General features: G+C 42.1%; 1 protein-coding gene across 7 annotated transcripts in view; it reads right to left on the bottom strand.

Moving 5' to 3' along the window:
- Positions 1-336: 336 nt before the first annotated feature.
- The window catches only part of PGAP4 (post-GPI attachment to proteins GalNAc transferase 4), a 30,813-nt gene continuing 8,590 nt past the window's right edge, over positions 337-22,559 (bottom strand). For 2 of the 7 annotated variants that reach the window (XM_027964165.3, XM_042242952.2), the window contains exon 2: positions 11,126-15,697. In XM_027964165.3, the coding sequence (XP_027819966.1) occupies positions 14,410-15,621 (1,212 nt within the window). In that variant the 5' untranslated portion in view covers positions 15,622-15,697 and the 3' untranslated portion in view covers positions 11,126-14,409. Of the gene's footprint in view, positions 9,447-11,125; positions 15,698-22,559 lie in introns of those variants that run through there. The other 5 variants (XR_003588058.3, XR_009599127.1, XR_009599126.1 and 2 more) reach the window with 5 other exon arrangements.

The following is a 22,559-nucleotide window of genomic DNA, read 5'->3' as shown; positions in this document are numbered from 1 at the left end:
CTTAAACTGGTCATTTTTTGAAGTAAGTCTTTAGAGAGACTATAAATAGTTGTTGTTCAGTCGCTAAGTTGTGTCTGACCCTTTGCAACCCCATGGGCTGCATCACACCAGGCTCCCCTGTCCTTCATTCTCTCCTGGAGTTTGCTCAAATCCATGTCCATTGAAACTGTATATAGACAGATAAAAGTGGAGTGGGATGATAGGCAACCCAGAACATCCACCCCCTCCTCTCTGCTGACCTACAGTAAAAGGAACCTTTAGGGAGCAGTCTGAAACATAAGGAAAAGACACCAAGCCAATTCTTTCATCTTTGGCTGGTGCAAAGCACTAAGCAAATCTTTTAAAAATAACTTTATTGAGATATAATTGGCTTATAACAAACTTCACATTTGTAAAGCATAACAGTTGATGTCTTGACATATGATTACATCCATATGTTTTCACACATATGAAAACATCACTGCAATCAAGATATTGAACGTATATTTACATTACCCCTGCAAGTTTATTTTTTAAATTGTATAAGCCCCACCCCATCTCCAAGCAAAACTTATTTGCTTCCTGTCACTATAGAGATTAGTTTGCATTTTCTAAAATTTTACATAAATGGCATCATTCAATAGGTACCAATTTTTTTTTGGCCTAGCTTCTTTCATTCAGCATAATTATTTTGAAATTCATCCATATCCATCCTTTTCATTGCTGAGTAGTATTTCATGTGCTGCTGATGGACATCTGAGTGGCTGCCAGTTTTTAACTACTGCAAAATAAAGCCCTATAAGTATTCATGTATAGGTCTTAAAGTAAATGTATGTTTTCACTTTTCTTGGAATACCTAGGAGTGGAATGGCTAGATCTGATCAAATAGTACGTATATGTAACTTTTCAAGAAACTTCCCACTTGTTCTTCAAAATGACTGTAGCATTTTATATTCCCAACATGAGTGTATGAGAGTCTAGTTGCTCTGTGTGCTCACCAACAGTTGGTGTAGTCATTTAAAATTTTTTTAGCTATTGTATTGGCTGTATGATAGTATCTCATTGTAGTTTGAATTTGTATTTATCCAATGACTAGTAATGTTGAGCATCTTTGTTGTGGTTGCCATCTTCTGTGGTGGGAGTATCTGTGCCACTACTTATAAATCTTTCAATTCTTTTAGTTTTTTTTCCCTTGTAAACTTTACACTCCTTATAAAGTTTCTGCCATAATGAGAATGCTTTGAGGCAGTTTACACTCTTTGTCTATTCTAAAATTTTGTTGATAAAACTATTAGATAAATAGCACTATTAGTTAGAAACAAAGAAGATCTATATTAAGAGAGAACTATCCAAATGGGCTGATATTTGTGGCATCCATAGAGATGATTCACACTTATTTAAGCTGGCAGAAGTGAAAGTGAGTGGGGAAATGATGGCATAGAATTGGGAGACAGTGGGAAAGGCTGAGAAGAATAAGCTAGGCAGAGCAAGATTGATTTTGCTCCATCCAAAGTCTCTACTCCCACATGTGCCCCAAACTATATCATGGTCAACTCTTTGCAGCCCTTCCCCCCACCTCCCAAATGTCTTTTTGTTTTTTCATTATTATGGATGAACCTTTGTTCCTTTATAGAAAATATGTTAAGAAGATGGGAAGCCTACTTCAGCAGAGGAAACTAGCGATAGGCCATCCTTTGTGGTAGGCTGCCAAGAATTGTCAACCATGGGCCACTGGATCAGAAACCCATGTGTAAGCAAAAGAAAGTTTATCCATATGGGAGTGTTAACATCTAGCAAGTTTTGTATTTTTTTAAAAAATGACTTCATACAAAGCACAGTAATAAGCCTAGAGTTTGACCTTGTCTCTCTATCAAGCAGGTAGGGTGAGAACACTGACCTAGACTACAGTTCTGAAGATAGTTTATAACAGAGTGTAATGGGTGTGACTAGGGGTAAAGGATTGAAGGGCCTGGGCAGAGGCAGAAGTGAAGATAACAATCACGGTGAACAGGAGAGAAGAGCTAGTCATGTTAAGAGGATGGAGTCTCTAAGCTGGTGTTCCCTCATCTGCAATTACAGTCCCCTATTTCAGTGCATCAGAGAAGGCGATGGCACCCCACTCCAGTACTCTTGCCTGGAAAATCCCATGAACGGAGGAGCCTGGTAGGCTGCAGTCCATGGGCTCGCGAAGAGTCGGACACGACTGAGTGACTTCCCTTTCACTTTTCACTTTCATGCCTTGGAGAAGGAAATGGCAACCCACTCCAGTATTCTTGCCTGGAGAATCCCAGGGACAGGGGAGCCTGGTGGGCTGCCATCTATGGGGTCACACAGAGTAGGACACAACTGAAGTGACTTAGCAGCAGCAGCATTTCAGTCAGGATCTGCCTATTCTCTCTTCTACACATGGGCTCTGCATCAGTTGCCCCTGGTCTGTTCCAGACCTTTCCACCAACTCTGAGTAATGGAAATGATGGAAGCTTCTTTAGGATTCCAGGCCTAAACAGCATAATCTGATTTGGCTTGACAAAGATCTCTGTACTGGGAGACAATTGGGCGCCTATCAGGTCATAAAGCTTACTTTGGGATTTTCCTGGTGGTCCAGTGGTTAAGACTCTGCACTTCCACTGCAGGGGAGTGCAGGCTCAATCCCTGGTCAGGGAACTAAGTTCCCACATGCCATGCAGCATGGCCAAAAAATGTTATTTTATTTTCCATTTGGTTATTGTTCTCATGGGCATATTCCTCGATTAGGAATCCCTGAAGAGGTTTGAGTGGTAGGATTTCAGCCCCTAAACTGTAACTAACATTTCCATAATTAATCCTCAAGAAAGTCCTCACCCAAATGGGGCCCCCAAAATGCACAATAGTACCTGAGACAAAAGGACTACAAAGAGGGTCAAGGTGACAGGAAAATAAAGTGGAAAGAGACATGTATATATATAACCAAATCATTTTGCTGTATACCTGAAACTAACACAACATTGTTAATCAACTATACACCAATGGAAAATAAAATAAAAAATAATTTTAAAGTAAAGGGGAAAAAAAAAAAAGAAAATGGAAACAGGCTCCTTTGAGCTTCATCTGTGTGTGGGTAGATAAGAAATGATCATTCAGCCATCCACCTACCTCCCCATCCATCCACTCATCAACACATTTCTGAGTTCTAGGCACCAAGCTGGGACATTACGATATAGCAGCAAACAAGTTGAACACTGTCTGAGGGAGGATTAGGGGGAAAGGTGGGAGAATGTATGTGAATTTGTCATAAAAGAAAAAGAAGTTAGAATGAGAGATCTCACAGCATTGCCCCCACAATCTTAGACTTGTTGAAGCTCCTGTAGAAAGGGAAATTAGAATTAAACAGTGGAGCTTATACTCATGAGCTAATTTTGGAGACTCTGGGCATAAGATGTACTGATTTGAGGATCAGGTAACAAAACAGCATAGAACTGGAGAAGGGTCATTATTTCCATGTTTTCCAAGAATCCAGCACTGACCTGTAAAGCAGATATTCCCAGCATTCACCAAAATCTGTTCTCTTCCCTTTTACATATTGATATAGAAGACCTCTCGGCACTTTTTGGACATCTTGCAGTTGAGTGGCTCAGCCCATATGCAGTCTACAGCAGAGAGTACCATTCAGTCCTTTATCTGGTGAGTATCCCTGTAAGCCTGCTTGGTTGATCAGAGAGGTTTCTATAAGAAACCTCTAATGGAGCAGTTACAGGACTGTGAAGTCCTCAGTCTAAATTGCTAGGTTTCTATAAGCGAAATAGTTCCCCTAAAGGGTGCCCAGATCTTTATTAGATTTTGTGGTATTGAGAAATAAAACCCTTGTCATAGCAAGTCACTAACTGAGACATTGGCTTTTGTCCTTGCTATGCCAGTTTAGCCTTGCCTGGAAAACTGAGAGTTTGCTGAACACTAAGAAATAGTAACCTTAGCACAGGTATTGATGTTCCCAAAATGGTTATCATGAGCAGGGACAAGAGAGATGCCCTTTAGAGTTACTTTGTGGAGCCAGAATAGGAGAGGAAAGACGAGACAGATGCTCTGTGATGATTGTGGTTAGCAAACTGCTTTGAGAACACATAGTTGTAAGCTTTCTCCTTGGAGATTCTCAGAAATATTTGAGTGAGAATTTTGAGGGGTGGAGAAGAGTGTGTCAACAAAGGAAACTATGCATTATTTGATATTAAATGACTATATTAGTGTCACCAGGTGAGACCTGGTGTCTCTAGGTATTAATTGACTGAGTTGTGGGATATCCTGTGTTGGAGAGGGTTTGCAATTCCAGTTCTAGCTGGCAGAGCTGACTGCGTTCTTCTCTTTGTCCTTACTTCTTCCTTGAATAGTAAACTCTCAAACATTGTTCACATTACTAGAAACTTTGGGATCTTCCTGGGATTCATGTTGGACTTACCTCCAAACTTCCAAGGATGAGGTCTCTTGGTAAACATAATGTGATTTCAATTTCATTGTTTTCTCTTGAAACTGAGTACAAACAGGAAAACATTTCTAATGCAGATGTATTAAGGTTTGCACGCCAAAGAAAGTTTCAGAAATTTATAACATGGCCCCTACTGTGTGTTAAAATTCATGCAACCACTTTACAAAACTGTGAATCTTGAAAAAAAATTCAAAGCTCTTCGTGTGCCCTAAATCAATAATTTCAGGACAGTTCAACAACAGATTGAAAGCATAGTTTTCAGTAGTCAATGGCTAATCCTCATATCCAATTTGAGTTTAAATATCTATACTTCTTTGAAAGTAGCAGCAACAATCTTGTTTCCATGATGTTTCATGTACAATTGTTCAGGAAGAAAATGCAATCTTATGGGCCTCTAGGAATCGGAGAAGCTTCTCCAAGCCCTGTAATGCTTTTAACTAATGAATCCTATAATTAATCCTGTAGCACTGTATTTTTGAAAGGTCCCTATGACCTAACCATATGATTATACAGTTAAATAAATCTAATCTAAATAAATCTACATGTTGCTTTGATTTCTAAATACCATATAAAGTGGCACAATCAGGAAGAATACTAAACACTTTGATCACTTCCCCCCAGGGTTACTGTTCACATTTTGCCTATGAGCTATCCATATAGATCTACTTCCTTGTTGTCAAAGATCTCTTCTTGTTTGGATGGTGAGTAGAGCCCTTCAGGTCAAGAAAGACAGGGCCTCACACAAGCCACAAGGGAGTAAATTGTGGTTGGGCTTTTCTCGTTTATTTCCCTTTGCCTCTGATTGGTCTAGGAAGGGGCCTACAGCCCATATCTGGCAGATGAAACAAAAGGAGAGGTCAGTTGGGAGACTTCCTGTAATTGTTCCTCCTGGAAAAAAAAAAAAAAAAAACCACCCACAGAAATTCACATGAAGAAAGCATTTTACCTCAGCCTTTCCTTTTTGCTTTGAATGTGGACTTGATCTTAGAAGCTGCAATAGACATGAAGTGGCAAAAGGTGGCAGAACAAGACAGAGGAGAGTCTGGGTCCTTAACGACATCATTGCACTGCTGACTGACTTCTTAAGTGAGAAACCTTAACATCACTATTGCTTAAGGAAGGTCCTGGGAGACTGGATTCTGTTATTTGCTGGTGAATGCATCCTAATGCTACAACCATCCCAAGCTGAAACCAACCTGCAAAATTCACAACACAATTTCCAGACGTAAGTTAAAGAAAGTGAAAGTGTAGTGGCTCAGCCTTGTCGAACTTTGTGACCCCCATCGACTGTAGCCTGCCAGACTCCTCCACCCAAGGGATTTACCAGGCAAGAATACTGGAGTGGGTTGCCATTTCCTTCTCCAGGGATCTTCCGACCCAAGGATTGAAGCTGGGTCTCCCAAAAAGCACCCCAAACATCTTTTTCAGAGAAGTAGAGTGATAATAGCATTTTTCCAGTTCATTTGAGCTGTCTGATCTTTGGCAAATAAAATCAGAATTTTCATTTGCAAACCAAACTTATTGTCAAGTGACTAGAAATTACTAGTGAATGCTTTCTAACTAGGAATTACATTTGCTGAAAACTCAGGTCTTTCTCTTATTGTTTTGTTATCCTGCTTTGTTTATTCATACGGGGGAATCCTTGGAGGTAAGGATTCGAGTTGCTGAAGAGTTATGAACCATGACTGTGAGTTAACAAATATCCCATTGTCTGTAGAAGAGCACTTTGATCAGCTAGCCTTACAGCCAGATTGACAACTTTGGCTAATATTGTTTCAATGTGAATCGACAGAAATTAATTTTAAAAGGAATGAGTGTCTTCAGGCTTCAGATCTACATGAAACTGATGAGGACAAGCAGAAGAAATTTTTGGCCCTCAGTTAAATATCCTTCATAGTTTAAAGAAGGGTGCTTACTCTCTTGTGGTGGGTGAGAAAGTCACCCACTTATGAGGGCAGGAAGCTCTAGGAAACTGGATCTAACATGCAGTTAGCTGTGGAGAATATAAGCATTGCAAAGAACAGGCTTTGCAAAAGAGACTCAAAGGCTACAAGCCTTGGCAAGGCAATGTTGGTTTTCACCTTGAGAGACTGAGGACAATTGTGACCCTTACATTCCTCTTTATGTGAGGATCAACAAGCTTTTGTCACCAAGATGAGATAGTAAAACATTTGAGGTGAGGTTGTGAGGTTTTCTTCCTCTTTTTTTGGCTGCATGACATGTGAATCTTAGTTCCTGACCAGTGATGGAACTCATGCCCACTGCAGTGAAAGCGCAGAGTGCTGGGGAAGTCCCTGGAGTGAGAGGTTTCCTTGATTCTTTTCTGAGGTAAGGGCAAGTTGCTGCCAACAAGGTGTGTCACCTCTGGGCAAGCAAAGTTCTTTCTTTGGAAGTCAGTTTTATTCAGTTTCAGAAAAAAGACCTCACATGAATTTGGATTAGAAAATAGGATATCAAGAGACTTGTTTTCCTAGAAATGCAAGAAAAAGAAATAACCCTTCAAGGATAATTTTCTGAATCTTCCTCTTACATCAAAAGATACATATCTTATCCCCACAGTACCTTCTCCAAGCATCAACTCACCCTCCTTAAATTCCTTTTAGCTGGGACAAGCCAATTCCCTTCACCCACACCTCTCATTTTTTTCTGTAAATAAATATTTATGTAAAACATTTCCTTTGTTAGTTGGAGACTTCTTTGGTGGACCACGTTGTGCTCAGCAAAAGTGGTTGTAGAAGAGCTGAGGAAGTTGGAGTAACTTAGACCCCTGGCATTTTGGGGTGATTTACAGACAGTATCCTATAATCCCACCATCCCAGACTCACCTTACTATACTAGCTGCTCCCTTGGATGCCAAAGTCCTGAAAAGAAGAAAGCTGTCTTACTCACTCATCGTTGTGTCTCTAGCACTAGGCATAGTCCCTGTCATGCTGTAGGCACTCAATAAATGCAAATTAATATGTGAGATATGATGGTGTCTTTTAAAAAACAAAATTACTTGTCTTAAAGGGCTCCTGAGATGCCATTCAGAATTTAATGTGTCTACCTTAGTGTGAGGACTATGTTTAAGTGTGACAATAAGGGGTTAATTTGGCTGAAACAGTTCTTTTCTTCCATTGGCTGGTGTTAACTGGTATCTGGAATCAAGATTGCCTGGAGAAATATCAATAACCTCAGACATGCAGATGACACCACCCTTATGGAAGAAAGTGAAGAAGAACTAAAAAGCCTCTGGATGAAGGTGAAAAAGAAGAGTAAAAAAGTGGGCTTAAAACTCGACATTCACAAAACTAAGATCATAGCATCCAGTTCCATCACTTCATGGCAAATAGATGGGGAAACAATGGAAACGGTGAGAGACTCTTTTGGGGGGGCTCCAAAATCACTGCAAATGGTGACTGCAGCCACGAAATTAAAAGACGCTTGTTCCTTGCAAAAAAAGTTATGACCAACCTAGACAGCATATTAAAAAGCAGAGACATTACTTTACCAACAAAGGTCTGTCTAGCCAAAGCTATGGTTTTTCCAGTAGTCGGGTATGGATGTGAGAGTTGGACTGTAAAGAAAGCTGAGCGTAGAAGAATTGATGCTTTTGAACTGTGGTGTTGGAGAAGACTCTTAAGAGTCCCTTGGACTACAAGGAGATCCAACCAGTCCATCCTAAAGGAGACCAGTCCAGAACATTCATTGGAAGGACTGATGCTGAAGCTGAAACTCCAATACTTTGGCCATTTGACACGAAGAACCAACTCAATGGAAAAGACACTGATGCTGGGAATGATTGAAGGCAAGAGAAGGGGATGACAGAGGATGAGATGGTTGGATGGTATCACCTTCGTGATGGACATGAGTTTGAGTAGGCTCTGGGAGTTGGTGATGGACAGGGAAGCCTGGTGTGCTGCAGTCCATGGGGTTGCAAAGAGTTGGACATGACTGAGTGACTGAATTGAACTGAACAGGCATCTGAAAAAAAAAATGATTCTAACCTCTTCAAAGCCTTTTCTCTTTCAGATTCAAGACTGTGTTTCTGCAGATTGGGGCATTTATGCTAATAGTTCAGCTAGTCTGAAAAAGAAAACAAATCTTGAGTCAACTGAATACTGCTAATATGATTTAGACATTTATTAAGTTAGCTAAATTTAAATTTACTTATGATTAGTTTGTTTGGCGTAGCTCCTTATATAATAATACATGAACTACAATTTTGAATGTGAAGATACATATCATTGTTTAGTATCTTTTAAAATATGGTTGCTCTTTCCTTTTCTTGTTCAAAAGAGGGAAAGCATTCCATGTGTATATTACAGGAAGAAGATGTAATCCTACTGCTCCTTTATCACAAACCTCTCTGGAGGGAGAGCTAGACAGAAGCCAAGCTGCTTTTGCTGGTTATGGCTTCTGGTTGTGTATGTATTGCGGCTGGAAAGGGGTTTGGTAAAGGACAAGAGTAACTGTTCAAACATATTGTTAGAAAGAAATCTACACACACTTGTTGACTTCTGTTTCAGGTCTCCCAGGGGCAACAATGCCAGGGTTTACATTTTTTTCTGGATAAAAGCAAATAGGGGTTAGACAGAATTATTTGTCTAACATGTTGCTAGTGCACGAATTTTGCAGAGGACTCAACTTGTTCAGATTTAAACAAAGCTACACTAACAGAACATAAACACCCAAGTTGTGTACCAGGAAAAATGACCCTTAAAGTTTCCTGCTCCTCCCATCCAGCCTCTAGGGAAACTTTACCTCTCTATTCTTGGTTTGTGTTAAGTCATATAATGCTTTGCCAAAGCCCACCCCTATTGAGCAGAGCTACGTGGTATGACTTAAACCATCTTGCCACTTACTGAAAGAACTTGAGAAGAGTTCACTGGTACCAGCTGGTGATCTTTCTTTCATTCTCTTTCCAGCCTCTTGCCTATAAGTCCTAGAATAGGTTGTAGAGCCACCATGGGTGGTGTGCACGTCTAGATGATTCCCATTGGTAATACCAGGAAGACACAGCAGTTGAAACCTGAAAGAGAAAACCCATCCCTCCCCTAAGAATAACACGTAGGGAGGACTCCCCCTCCCAAACACACACGACCCCCAACACACACACTGAAACCAAAACTCTAATAACAACAAAGGAAAAAGTAGCTATGTGGTGGTGTAGAAAGTTCCTTTTTGGATTTGCCATTCTCTTTGCCTGGAATGCAAGTAGAAATTTTTTTCAGGAGTCAAAACTGTACATCGCAACCAGTCCTCACTACCTGGGTCCTCTTCGCTCTTCCCTAATTTTCTTCCCTAGTTCCATTTCTCTTCCTTTCAGTATTCTTTTCTGTATGCATTTCCACTGTGGATCCCTTTACTCTTTTCCTCCCTTCCTTCCGTCCCCCACTACCCCATTTCTCTCTCTCATTCATTTCCTACTATGTGTCAGGTATTGTTCTAGGTTCAAGGGATAGAGCAATGAAACCTAGAAGACTCCTGATATTGTGTCACTTATATTCTGTACGGAGGTGGGGAGAATGGAGGGGGAAAAAAAGACAAAATAATAAATTTCAGGTAAGAAGAGCTTCAAAGGGAATCACACTGCATAAACTGATAGACGACCTGGGGGGTGGGAAGGGATAAGAATGCTTTAGATGGGATGAAAAGTCTGTTCGGGGAGGAGGGGTTAAATTTTAATTGAGATCTGTATACAGGAAAGATTCAGCTAAGAGAAAAGCATTCCAGATAGAGAGAATGGCAGTGCAAAGTCCCTCTGTGGTTAGAACCTATGTAACAAGTCCAAGGAAGTGAAAGACAGCAGGTGTGACTATAGCTTGGAGAAAGAGGATGGAAGTGGCAAGACATGAAGTTTTGCAGGGACAGGTCACATCTGGCCTGGAAGGTAATGTAGGGGTTTGTATTTTATTCTAAGTGTGAGAGGAAGCCGGGTCCTAACAAAGGGATGAATTATTTATCCAGAACACTATCCATTATTTTGTTCCTTTGTATTTTCCATAGGCTAGCCCTATAAGCATTTCATGACAGTGGGGCGGACATAGAGGACTTATTACATAAAGGAGTCTGGGACACACAAGAGGCGACAAATGTGAGACCCTCTGCTTCACTCTACATCCTTGTCTACTTCACCCAGCTCTCTGAGCTGCCCTGTTCCTACATAAGTATGCCAGCTGTCCTTCTTTTTGATAAATTAATCATTTGCCTTTGGATTCTCATCTGGTTTTACCCCCAATTTGTTAACATAATACTTAAAAAAATCACTCATCTATGTTTCTGCATAGGTCATTAGAGAAAAGATCATGAAAATTTGTTAATTTTCTTTATGGGTGCCATGGGGGGAAGGATGCGGGGAAGGAATAATTAGGGAGTTTGGGATGATCATGTACACACTGCTATATTTAGAACGGATAACCAACAAGGACCTACTGTATAGCACAGGGAATTCTGCTCAACGTTAGGGGCTAGCCTGGACGGGAGGGGAGTTTGGCAGAGAATGGATACATGCATATGTGTGCCTGAATACCTTCCCTATTCATCTGAAACTATCACAACATTTTTAATTGGCTACATCCTCATACAGAATCAAAAGGTTTTTTAGGAAAAAAAAAAAAAGAAAATCTGTTAAATTTTAAAGCAGAATTCCCCATTCATTGCACACCGATGACTCACAACAATGCTGTAATCTGACTACTGGAAGCCATAGCACATCTTCACTGCAGTTATATTAAGTACTTTAAAATTACATCTCCAATCATCTTTGACATAGTCCCAAAGGTATTTCAAACAAAATCCAACCAAAAAAAGAATTGTCAGCTAATGAACATTTCTCAGCAGATTCATGTGGTTGGGATAAAAATATCCAAATGGTTCGTGTGACTTTAAAATTACCCAGTTTTGTATTGTGTCACTGTAATTCAAAATGCATCATAGTATATATAAAAATCCCACAGTAATCAAATCCAATCAGGATGTCTCTTTACACAAATTAAGTTACCAATTAAATAAATCCCCTTAAATGAGGACTGTATCCAAGGTAAATTAAATTAATCCTATCATTATATTCATCCTACTTGTATTCTCTAGTTGCACTGTATTATTCTCACCACTTTTTAAAAATTATGATAGTAGAAAAACACACACACACACACAATTCCAATGTTTCCATTTAAGAAATATAAGAAAATCAGTTATGAACTTTTAAGCAAACAGCCCATACTTTTGAATTGCTACCTTGGGACTCCACAATAGTGTAAGCATGTGGGTGGTTTTGATCCTATTCACCATATCACAAAAATCCAGCTATAGAAATGAGAGAAAACCAAGGCTTCTTAGGATGCCTCAGTGAAACGGTTCATTTATTTGAACTGATAAGTCTATGCAAATACACTCAGTCACAATAGGGAGCTTCTTAGACCTGACAATAATTTAAATTCTGAAAAGTATACAGGACTATTAGAGACCTTCATCCTTCTGGTAGATTATGTCCCTTGATACTGGAAGGGGACTTGAGTTTCTCCCTAGCCCCCTGCTTAGGATTAAACGAGAGACCTCAGCTTTGGTGTAAAGCTGCCAGCAGTCCTAATCCAAGACAACGTACACAATTTGGACTCTAGGAATGAGAGACAAACGGAAGGGTGATCTAGAGAGTGGACAGGGATAAAAGTGGGTAGGATTGTTGCTTCTGCAGAAAACGTCCAAGGGTGGCAGATTCTAGCTAAGATCAATGTGGGAATATGTCTTAGTGTGTAGGTAGAAAAATAAGACAAGACAAAGATGACCTCAGCCATTGAGAAGGAAGGAGTCACAGGAAGGGATGTCTGTGTGCAGTAGACAATGGAATTAGAAAGAGCAGAAATGAAAACCAGCAAAGATTCTGATCTAGGGATTAGCTAGCTTAAATGTTCTGTCATCGGACACAAACTTTCCACAAGGAGATCTAATCTTAATGCAACAAACTCAAATTAGTTCTAGGTTGGGAGTGGTTCTGTTCTCAGACATGAGGCTGAACCTGTTACTGGGGTGGGGGCAGGGGATGAAAGGGTGGAATCTGAGCATCTCAGTAAGTCACCTAGCAGCTCTGGTCACTTTGGACATTCCCAGGGGATATATAACAGCTCACTATAACAACACAACACACACGGATACCTGTTTGTTCCCCAAGAGCAACACTACAGTGAGTTTTTACCATCTTAGGTTACAAAGACATTATTTCATCCAGGTTACAGATTTCACAAAAGAGAATTTGACTATATAGATATTTATAAAATGAATGTGGTTGAGAGAAAAGTACAGGGGCTTGAAGTCAGAAAAGCTACTACATTCCAGTCCTCTCTGCTGCTGTTCAGCTGTGTGAACCTGAAGAAGTCCTTTAACATCTCTGGGCCTCTTTGTTCATCTGTAAAGTGTGGTGATGAAGCCCTGTTACTCCCTCGATGTTCTCAAGCAGATTCCAAGACAGGAGCTCACTGTGAAAACTTAAAGCAAACAGAAGACGTGGCACTGAAACAAAGCAGAGAGCTGCTTGAACTCTAATATAATCATCCACCGCCATAAGGGACTCTTTGGCCACTGGTTTGGTAAGTATTGTCAAATGACATTTATTTGTAACTTTTGAGAAAAGTAATTTTCAGATGCTAGTCTTGGAATAGGCTCAACCGGAGTCTTAGATCATTTTCAGTTTGAATGAACAATTCTTATTTTGGGCTTGGTTGGAGGTGGGGCTAGATGAAACTGAGCTGTATATCCTTCTGAAGTCACAAGGAAAAGTCAACCTTTATTCTAGTAGTGTTTGGTCAGGAACAGCTGCTCCATAGGTGTCAGCCCTAGACCCCATCTCATACTTTAAAAAATATCACTAATACCTTTATCCAAAATACACTTGAGTTTTATATGCTGAATATAGGAGAGAAAAGAGTTAATATTCATCAAATGCCCTTTATGAGATAAGCACTTGGTAGTGTTTTACACATATTCTGTCATTTAATCCCCAAGGCAACTTAAAAGGGAAGATATCACGGTCCCCATTTTACAGGTGAGAAACCTGAGGCTCAGAGTGCGTATAACTTGCCCAAGTTCACACCACTAGGACACGACAGAGATTTGATATAAAAATTCAGGTCTTCTGACTTCAGTCCCTACTTTTTCTTCTGTAACATCATGCTATAAAAGAAAAAGAATGAGGATGAATGGTTAGCCAGCAAAGTTGGGGAAAAGGATTTGCTATCAGTAAAGAGCTCACCCATTCCACATCATTCTGCAAAGTCCAACTTTTAAAGAATCAGAATACGATAGAAATCTTCAATATTAAATTGAAAACTAAACATAAGCAATCTGACGCTTTCAGATCTTGCTGTGCCTTAAAGTTTTCACAGTCAAAATTGATTATCAGTGCACTACAGATGTGTGGAAAAGAAAATGCCAGGTAACAGTAGCCAGCTCACCTGCCTCCAAGATGGCAGGCACTATGCAGCTTTTATTATGTCATAGCAAGGAAACAAATAGAATCTATGGTCCTGCATCTTGGGATATATATCCTAAATATATATCCATTCTTATTCCCAGTGAGAAAGAAGTCACTATAAGAGAATCTCACCTTTCATCATTCATATTCTACCTTTAAAATCCTAAACCAGTTGAACCACTGTGCACAATAATTTTGGCAGTCACAAACTCTGTCACGAAGCAGAATGAGAAATAGGAGAATATAAGTGGTATTTAAATGTCCATCATTGAGTGGGTCAGACTGCATGAGGCAATGTGGCTGTGTGGAGGGCAAGAGGTCTGGGCCCACAGTCAACAGCTTGCCTTTGCCTGAGAGTTATTAAAGCCAACGTTCTTGACTTATATTTAATCTCAACCATCCCAGTGCCTATATCCCTGGCAACCTTAAAACAATGAATTATCTGCAAGCAACCAGGTCCAAATAAAGAGCTCAACAGTTGAATCCCCAAGAAGTGGCCAGTTTCAGGAAGGCATTTCTTGGCAGGCTAGAGCAGACTGGGGTGAAAGTTGTACCGAAGGCTGGAGAAGAGTCCAATGTGTTTCACGAGATTGGGCTCCACCACGTAGGCCCGTTCCCCCTTGGCCCTCAACAGTGAGTACAGTGCCATGTCCTTGCCAAAGCCCTTGTGGCAGTAAACCTGGGACAGGTAGGTGAGGGTCCGGCGGGCCGCAGGGGCAGGGAAGAGCATGGCAGGGGTGCAACACTGAGAAGCGGGGACCACGCTGTACAGGGAAGGACTCAGCCGCCGCAGCTCCAAGAAGTAGTGGCGGCCCACCAGCTCCACCAGACCCATGCTGTACAAGGAGAAGAAGAGCATGACGGGCCAGCTAAACCCCGGGCGGCTGGCAAACCGCATGTATATCCAGGTTAGTAAGGGCCCCAGCAACATGCCGACACCGACCCACTCCAGGATACGCATGGGCTCCGGGTTGATGTAGTGCTGGAGCCTCTCGGGGTGATAGAGCTTCAGATAGAGGGCATCTTGGAGGTGGGGCTCAGAGAAGCGAGCCCGCAGAAGGTGTTCCAGGACTGGAAAGATCTGCTCCTCTGGGACGGCATCATCTTCCACCATCAGGACGTAGTCTGGGTTGTAGGTCTGCAGGGAGGATTCCAGACAATAGACGTAGTCCTGCTTCTCTTTCTCAAACGAGTTGGTGGAAGGGTCGTCACCATAGTCATCCTCGGTGCCCTCATAGCGGTTGGCCACGGGGACGTACTTGGACAGCAGCTTGGCATCGAAATGGCTCACGCTCCGCTCCACGTTGCACAGGAAGAGTTGGTGCCCCTCGCACTGGGGGCCACACTGTTGAAGGAGCCGGTGGAACTGGGACACCACCTGCAGGACGTAGTGGAAGCCAGGCTGCCTGTCCACAGTGATGATGGTGATGACCAGCCAGGGCCGTGGTGTGGCCTGCCAGACGATGGGCACCGAGCCGTTGGCAGAGGGCAGCTCCTCAAAGTAGTGCAGGGCAGCTTCACCTTCTTTCAGGCTTTGCTGCAGGAACTCTTGGCTCATTTGGTTCAGATGCCAGTGGCGCAGGTAGAAGTAAGAGTGCAGAAGCCGATGACAGGCCAGCGGGGCCAGCAGACCAAAGGTCACCACAGTTAAGATGAAGAGCTGGACAGCGGTGCTGCCCCAGGAGAGCCGCCTCAGCCTCCGGAGGAGCATGGCAGCTGGAGAGGCTGAAGTGCTCATGAGGTCGACTCTGGTCAGGTCTGGTCCCAAGAACAAACCATCCTGGACCGTAGGCCAAAATCAGTGCAAGTCAAACCTAAAAAGGGAAGAAGTAAAGAATGGTACAGGGCTTTAAAAAATCCAGGGATGGAACTCAGCACATATCAAACCAGAAATTCTTATTCTAGTCTCTGTTGCTGCTAGAGACTCAAGTGTTTTCTCTAGTACTTTCTTCTTAGATTGTATCTGTTAGTGATCTCTGGGGTTCTTTGATCATTTCTATGAGTAATGAAACCTTGGTGCATTCAACCAAATCTCCACACCTACAGACACTTAGTTAAGATTCATAGTGTGCCAGAAAAATCACCAGAGAGGCTAGTAAAATCGTTATTTCAATTCAACAGCTACACAGACACAGGTTCTTCCAACTGACACAAAAATAGCAAGGCTTGACCCAAAGGAAAAACACATTTAGAGTAAGTTCCAATAAATACACTGCAAGTACTTGTTGACTGACTGTACATAGTAATTTCTAAAAACTTTGTATGTCCCAAACAAGAAAGGGACTATTTAGGATTCCCTGAAATGTCTTTATCAACGTTTTCCATTCTTTTTTCTCTAACTTTATGTAACTAAATTCAAAATTTCATATTAATTTAATCCTGATTGGTCTTCCATTTTATATTTTATAAAACTACCATGGGAACCAGTCAGAGACAGGATCTCCCTACATATGCAAGTGAAATCTAGAGCCCCAGAGTTATCTGAAGGAAGATGTATGGGCAGCTTTTTGTGAGGTAGGGAAGGGGGAGGCAGAGAGGAAGATGAAAAAGTTGGTCTAGCCTGGTCCAGAAAGGAATGCAGCATGAGGTCTTCTCTCAGAGTTCAGGCCTGAGGTCAGGCAGGAGTGAAAACAGCTCAGCCACTCACTTGGTAAAAGGTCACTTCATCTCTCCACATCTCTATACCTCTAAAGTGGAGGTAATAATAATACCCATCTCATAGGGTTACTATGAAGATTAAGCGTGTTACAGAGCAAAATAATACAAACTAAAAATGCCATTAAAATATACCCATATGGGGATTTCCCTGGTGGTCCAGAGATTAAGACTCTGTGCTTCCACTGCAGGGGGAACAGGTTCAATCTGTGGTTGGGGAACTAAGATCCTACATGCCGTGCAGCACAGCCTATATATATGTATATATATATACACATATGTGTGTGCTTAGTCACTTCAGTTGCGTCTGACTTTTTGTGACTCTGGACTGTAGCCTGTCAGGTTCCTCTGTCCATGGGATTCTCCAGACAAGGATACTGGAGTCAGTTGCCGTGCCCTCCTCCAGGGGATTTTCCCAACCCAGGTATGGAACCTGCAACTCCTGCATTGCAGATGGCTTCATCACTGCTAAGCCACTGGGAAAGCCTATATATATATATACAGCCTATATATATATAGATACACACACACACATACACAGACTATACATACAAACTTAGTAATAGGAGTAAGAAGGTCTAAAATCCGAGGGAAAATAGATTTGCACCAAAAAAACAGAACTAAAAGGACAAAGCCAGTATAACACCAGTAAGGTCAGTGTATGAGCATGGGATTTTCCAGGCAAGAGTGCTGGAGTGGATTGCTGTTTCCTTCTCCAGGGGATCTTCCCGACCCAGGAATCGAACCCACATTGCAGGCAGACGCTTTACCGTCTGAGTCACCAGGGAAGCCCAACAGAATAAAGGCAAATCTCTTACCTGAGAAGTATAATAAAGTTTGCACATATTGGGAAGAAAATGGCCTAGCTTGTGGGTTATCCTAAAGAACTGCCCAGGTACCATATGAGGCTGCTGTGCTGCAGTCTGTAGTGCTCTCATACATTTTCTCCTCCTTGGGCACACAGAAAGATCACATTTCCTAGCCCACCATCTTCAGGTGGGGTCATGTGACTCAGGCTTGCCAGTAAAATGTGAGCAACGTGACAGCTATGACTTCCAGATCAAGGTAACTGAGAGCAGTTGTGCCTTCTTGACTTTCTCTTTCTCCACCTGGAGCTGGACAGCCTTGCTGGATCTACAGGAGGGAGGAGCCACTAGCTGGCATGAGCCTGGGTCCTTGAATGACTGCATAGAACTGAGGTCTCTCCTACTGCTCATCTCCCAGCACCCATCCAACCTAGAGTGGGATGTGTTGTCAGTCATACACAAACTGTTGTATCTAGCCACTAATGATTTTTTGACTTATTAGTGGTTAGCCTACCCTGCACGTTTTGTGTGTGTGTGTGCGCACGCATGCACACACACATACACACACACTCATTCACTCAGTCATGACCGACTCTGCAAGCCTATGGACTGTAGCCCACCAGGCTCCTCTGTTCATGGAATTCTCCAGGCAAGAATTGAAATGGGTTGCCATTTCCTCCTCCCGGGGATCTTCCCAACACAGGGATCGAACCTGCATCTCCTGCATTGGCAGGTGGATTCTTTACCTCTGAATCACCTGGGAAGCCCACCCTGCCCATTAGAGTTGTATACAATACCAAACCTCTCTCTATGGTATGATGACATAGTAATTCAAGGAAGTAGAGAGACAAGTCTCATTTCATCAACAGAAGCAGATTATATTGCGGGGCCTCAGAGGTGAGACAGACTATCCCAGTAATAGTAAAAGACTATTAAAGAGGGAAATAAGCAGGGAGAGGTTTGAGTAGTATGCAATCCTTGCTGGGATGTGGACTTCCAAAGTACTGCAGATTGGCTGCATCTCCCTGGGATCTGTTCAGTCACATGGTTGCACATTTCCATGGCCTCAACCAGTTCCGCATCACTACCAGCGGAAGCCAAGGACCGAAGCCTTAGTTGGTCTTGGGAATGGAGTCATTCACTCCTGTTCATACTGTTCTATCTTGCTAAGGGAGCTGTAACCACTTAAAGAAGGAACAAAATGCAGTCAAAGGGATAAGACATGCAGCTCAGAAAATGCCAGGCACATGCTAAGTGCTAAGATGACAGTGCAATTATGATGACAATGCAGAACTCAGGGTTTGGTGTAAAACTGCCATCCAGTCTCCTTCAACACCCTCTTCCAGTGAGTTTTTGGTACAACAAGAAAGTGACACTCTTTAGTCCAAATAAGTCCCGGGTAGACTATTCAAGGAATACATGTGCACACACACACACACATAAAATTATTTAAGAATATAAATCTGATCATGTCATGCTCATGCTTAAAACCATTCTTATATTTCTACTGCTCTTTTAATAAGAGCTTTTGAACTGTGGTATTGAAGACTCTTGAGAGTCCCTTGGACTGCAAGGAGATCCAACCAGTCCATTCTGAAGATCAACCCTGGGATTTCTTTGGAAGGAATGGTGCTAAAGCTGAAACTCTAGTACTTTGGCCACCTCATGCAAAGAGTTGACTCATTGGAAAAGACTCTGATGCTGGAAGGGATTGGGGGCAGGAGGAGAAGGGGACGATAGAGGATGAGATGGCTGGATGGTATCACTGACTCGATGGACGTGAGTCTGAGTGAACTCTGGGAGTTGGTGATGGACAGGGAGGCCTGGCGTGCTGCAATTCATGGGGTCGCAAAGAGTCAGACATGACTGAGCGACTGAACTGAACTGAACTGAAACATCTTATTGTGATTCAAAAGGCCCTTTACGATCTGGACCCTGCCCTCCCTTGATATCTTGTTCTACTGCCCTCTTTGTATGTTCTAGACTAATAAAGGCAAGATAGTCAGTATTTTAGACTGTGTGTGTATTTTAGGCACACAGTTGCATATTCCCCTTACATTATTTCTTTTTTTAACTCTTTGAAAAAATGTAAAAACTATTTTTAGCACTCAGGTCACATCAAAACAGGCTGTAGACCAAATCTGGCCTTCAACTCATAGTTTACCAACCCTATGCTCTAGACTATGACTGTCCAACGGAAATATACTGTAAGTCATATATGCAGTTAAAATTTTTCTAGCAGCCATAATAAAAAAGTAAAAATAAACAGATGAAATTCATTTTAATAATGTATTTTAACACAACACATCAAAATTATGATTTCAACATGAAATCAATATAAAAAATTACAAATGAGGCATTCTATATTCTTTTTCCCATGCTAAGTCTTTGAAATTCAGGTGTGTATTTTATATTCACAGCATATTTCAATTCAACATGAGCCACATTTAAGTGCTTAGGTTCCAAATAGGAAAAGGAGTATGTTAAGGCTGTATATTGTCACCCTGCTTATTTAACTTACATGTAGAATACATCATGAGAAACTCTGGGCTGGAAGAAGCACAAGCTGGAATCAAGACTGCCAGGAGAAATATCAATAAACCTCAGATATGCAGATGACACCATCCTTATGGCAGAAACTGAAGAGGAACTAAAAAGCCTCTTGATGAAAGTGAAAGAGGAGAGTAAAAAAGTTGGCTTAAAGCTCAACATTCAGAAAACGAAGATCTTGGCATCTGGTCCCATCACTTCATGGGAAATGGATGGGAAAACAGTGGAAATAGTGTCAGACTTTATTTTTTTGAGCTCCAAAATCACTGCAGATGGTGATTGCAGCCATGAAATTAAAAGACGCTTACTCCTTGGAAGGAAAGTTATGACCAACCTAGATAGCATATTCAAAAGCAGAGACATTACTTTGCCAACAAAGGTCCATCTAATCAAAGCTATGGTTTTTCCAGTGGTCATGTATGGATGTGAAAGTTGGACTGTGAAGCAAGCTGAGCACCGAGGAATTGATGCTTTTGAACTGTGGTGTTGGGGAAGACTCTTGAGAGTCCCTTGGACTGCAAAGAGATCCAACCAGTCCATTCTGAAGGAGATCAGCCCTGGGATTTCTTTTGGAAGGAATGATGCTAAAGCTGAAACTCCAATACTTTGGCCACCTCATGCGAAGAGTTGACTCATTGGAAAAGACTCTGATGCTGGGAGGGATTGGGGGCAGGAGGAGAAGGGGACGACCGAGGATGAGATGGCTGGATGGCATCACTGACTCAATGGCCATGAGTTTGAGTGAACTCTGGGAGTTGGTGATGGACAGGGAGGCCTGGAGTGCTGTGATTCATGGGGTCGCAAAGAATCGGACATGACTGAGTGACTGAACTGAACTGAACTGAATAGCCACATATAGCCAGTGAGCAAGGCACCTCTAGATATGCTGATCTTCTTTCAGAACATCGACTGTGCTAAGCTCTTGCCTATCTCCTGGCCTTTGCTCACTCAACTCCCTTACCTGAGAACATTCTAATCCCCACACCTTTCCTTGCCTCTTCATATAGAAAGCTTTTTTCTCATTCTGTAACACAGTCTCCTAGAGGAGCTGTTTGCGGCCTTCATAAAGATAGGACTTACTACATAGGTTTTATGTGTTACAGGTTACTCATGTGTTTTGCATTAGCTAAATGGGAGTTGTAAATTGGCACAACCTCTGTAGAATTAATTTAGAACTATCTAACAAGACACACTGGGGCCTCCTAGGTGGCACTAGTGGTAAGAACCTGCCTGCCAATGCAGGAGACATAAGGGGCGTGGGTTAGATCCCTGGGTCAGGAAGATCCCCTGGAGGAGGGCATGGCAACCCACTCCAGTATTCTTGCCTGGAGGATCCCATGGACAGAGCAACCTGGCAGACTATGGTCCCTAGGGTCACAAAGAGTCAGACATGACTGAAGCAACTTTGCATGCACTCACGCAACAAAACGCCCTAAAGCTCAGCAATTCAATTTCTAGCATTCTTTCCTAGATATATATTCTCATGTGTGAGGAATGACTTATAGCACCAAGTAGAAGAGCAGAATATTGCCAAGCACCCATCAATTGAGTGAATCAAATAAACTATGGTACCTCCAAAGAATGGGATACAGCTACCCAATAAAAGAAGGAAACTCAGGGAGAGACAAAGATGACAACATTTAATGCTCCTGATCTTTCCTCTTCCCATGGACATATTGAATGTACAGCTGCACAAGGAAAATTCCTTCTAAGAGAAATCCAGAACCTAGCTGAGTGACTCCTACACATCAGGCAAATAAGAAAATACCCATATCAAAACAAGCTCTTACCAAAAATTCCAACCTGGCACAGTGCCAGTCAATTGGGACTAACACACCCAACAACAACCAGCTGGTCCCTGAGTGAAAGATTTGGACCACATACACAGAGCTCCAACTTTCAAGGCTCCCACCTGATGGACAGGCCCCAAACACCTAGCTCTGAAGACCAATGGGGCACACATCCATTAGACCAACAGGAATAGCAAAGAAAGAAGCAGTTCTTAATGGGTATGTGAGTACTCTCCGTTGCCGAACCTCCAGGGCTCAAAGGTGAGAGAAAAGGTCAAAACAATGTTCATCTCCCACTCTTTCCTGGGTAAGGGTTTGACTGAACACTTTATAAGCTACTCCCAGAGTGTGTGGCGTGTTGCAAAGAGCCAGGACATCAGAAAAAGAGATTGTTACAAATTTAAGTTTCCTTCATGGATCACAACCTTGTCAGGGCAAACGAGCTTGCATAACTCAATGAAGCTACGAGCCACGCCATATAAGCCACCCAAGACAGACAGGTCATAGTGAAGAGTTCTGATAAAACATGGTCCAAGGAAGGAGGAAATAACAGCCACTTCAGTATTCTTGGGGCTTTTCTGATGGCTCAGATGGTAAAGAATATACCTGCAATGCTGGAGTCCTAGGTTTGATCCCTGAATCAGGAAGATCCCCTGGAGAGGAAATGACAGCCCACTCCAATATTATTGCCTGGAGAATTCCATGAACAGAGGAGGAGCCTAGTGGGCTACAGTCCATGGGGTTGCAAAGAGTTCAACACAACTGAGTGACTTTCACTTTCCAGTATTCTTACCTAGAGAACCCCAAGGACTGTATGGAAAGGTAAACAGATATGACACAGGAAGATAATCCCCCCAGGTGGGAAGGTGTCCCAT

Source organism: Ovis aries, chromosome 2 (genome assembly GCF_016772045.2).
Source record: "Ovis aries strain OAR_USU_Benz2616 breed Rambouillet chromosome 2, ARS-UI_Ramb_v3.0, whole genome shotgun sequence".
Classification (NCBI taxonomy): domain Eukaryota; kingdom Metazoa; phylum Chordata; class Mammalia; order Artiodactyla; family Bovidae; genus Ovis; species Ovis aries.
This window is presented reverse-complemented; position numbering and strand designations above follow the sequence as displayed.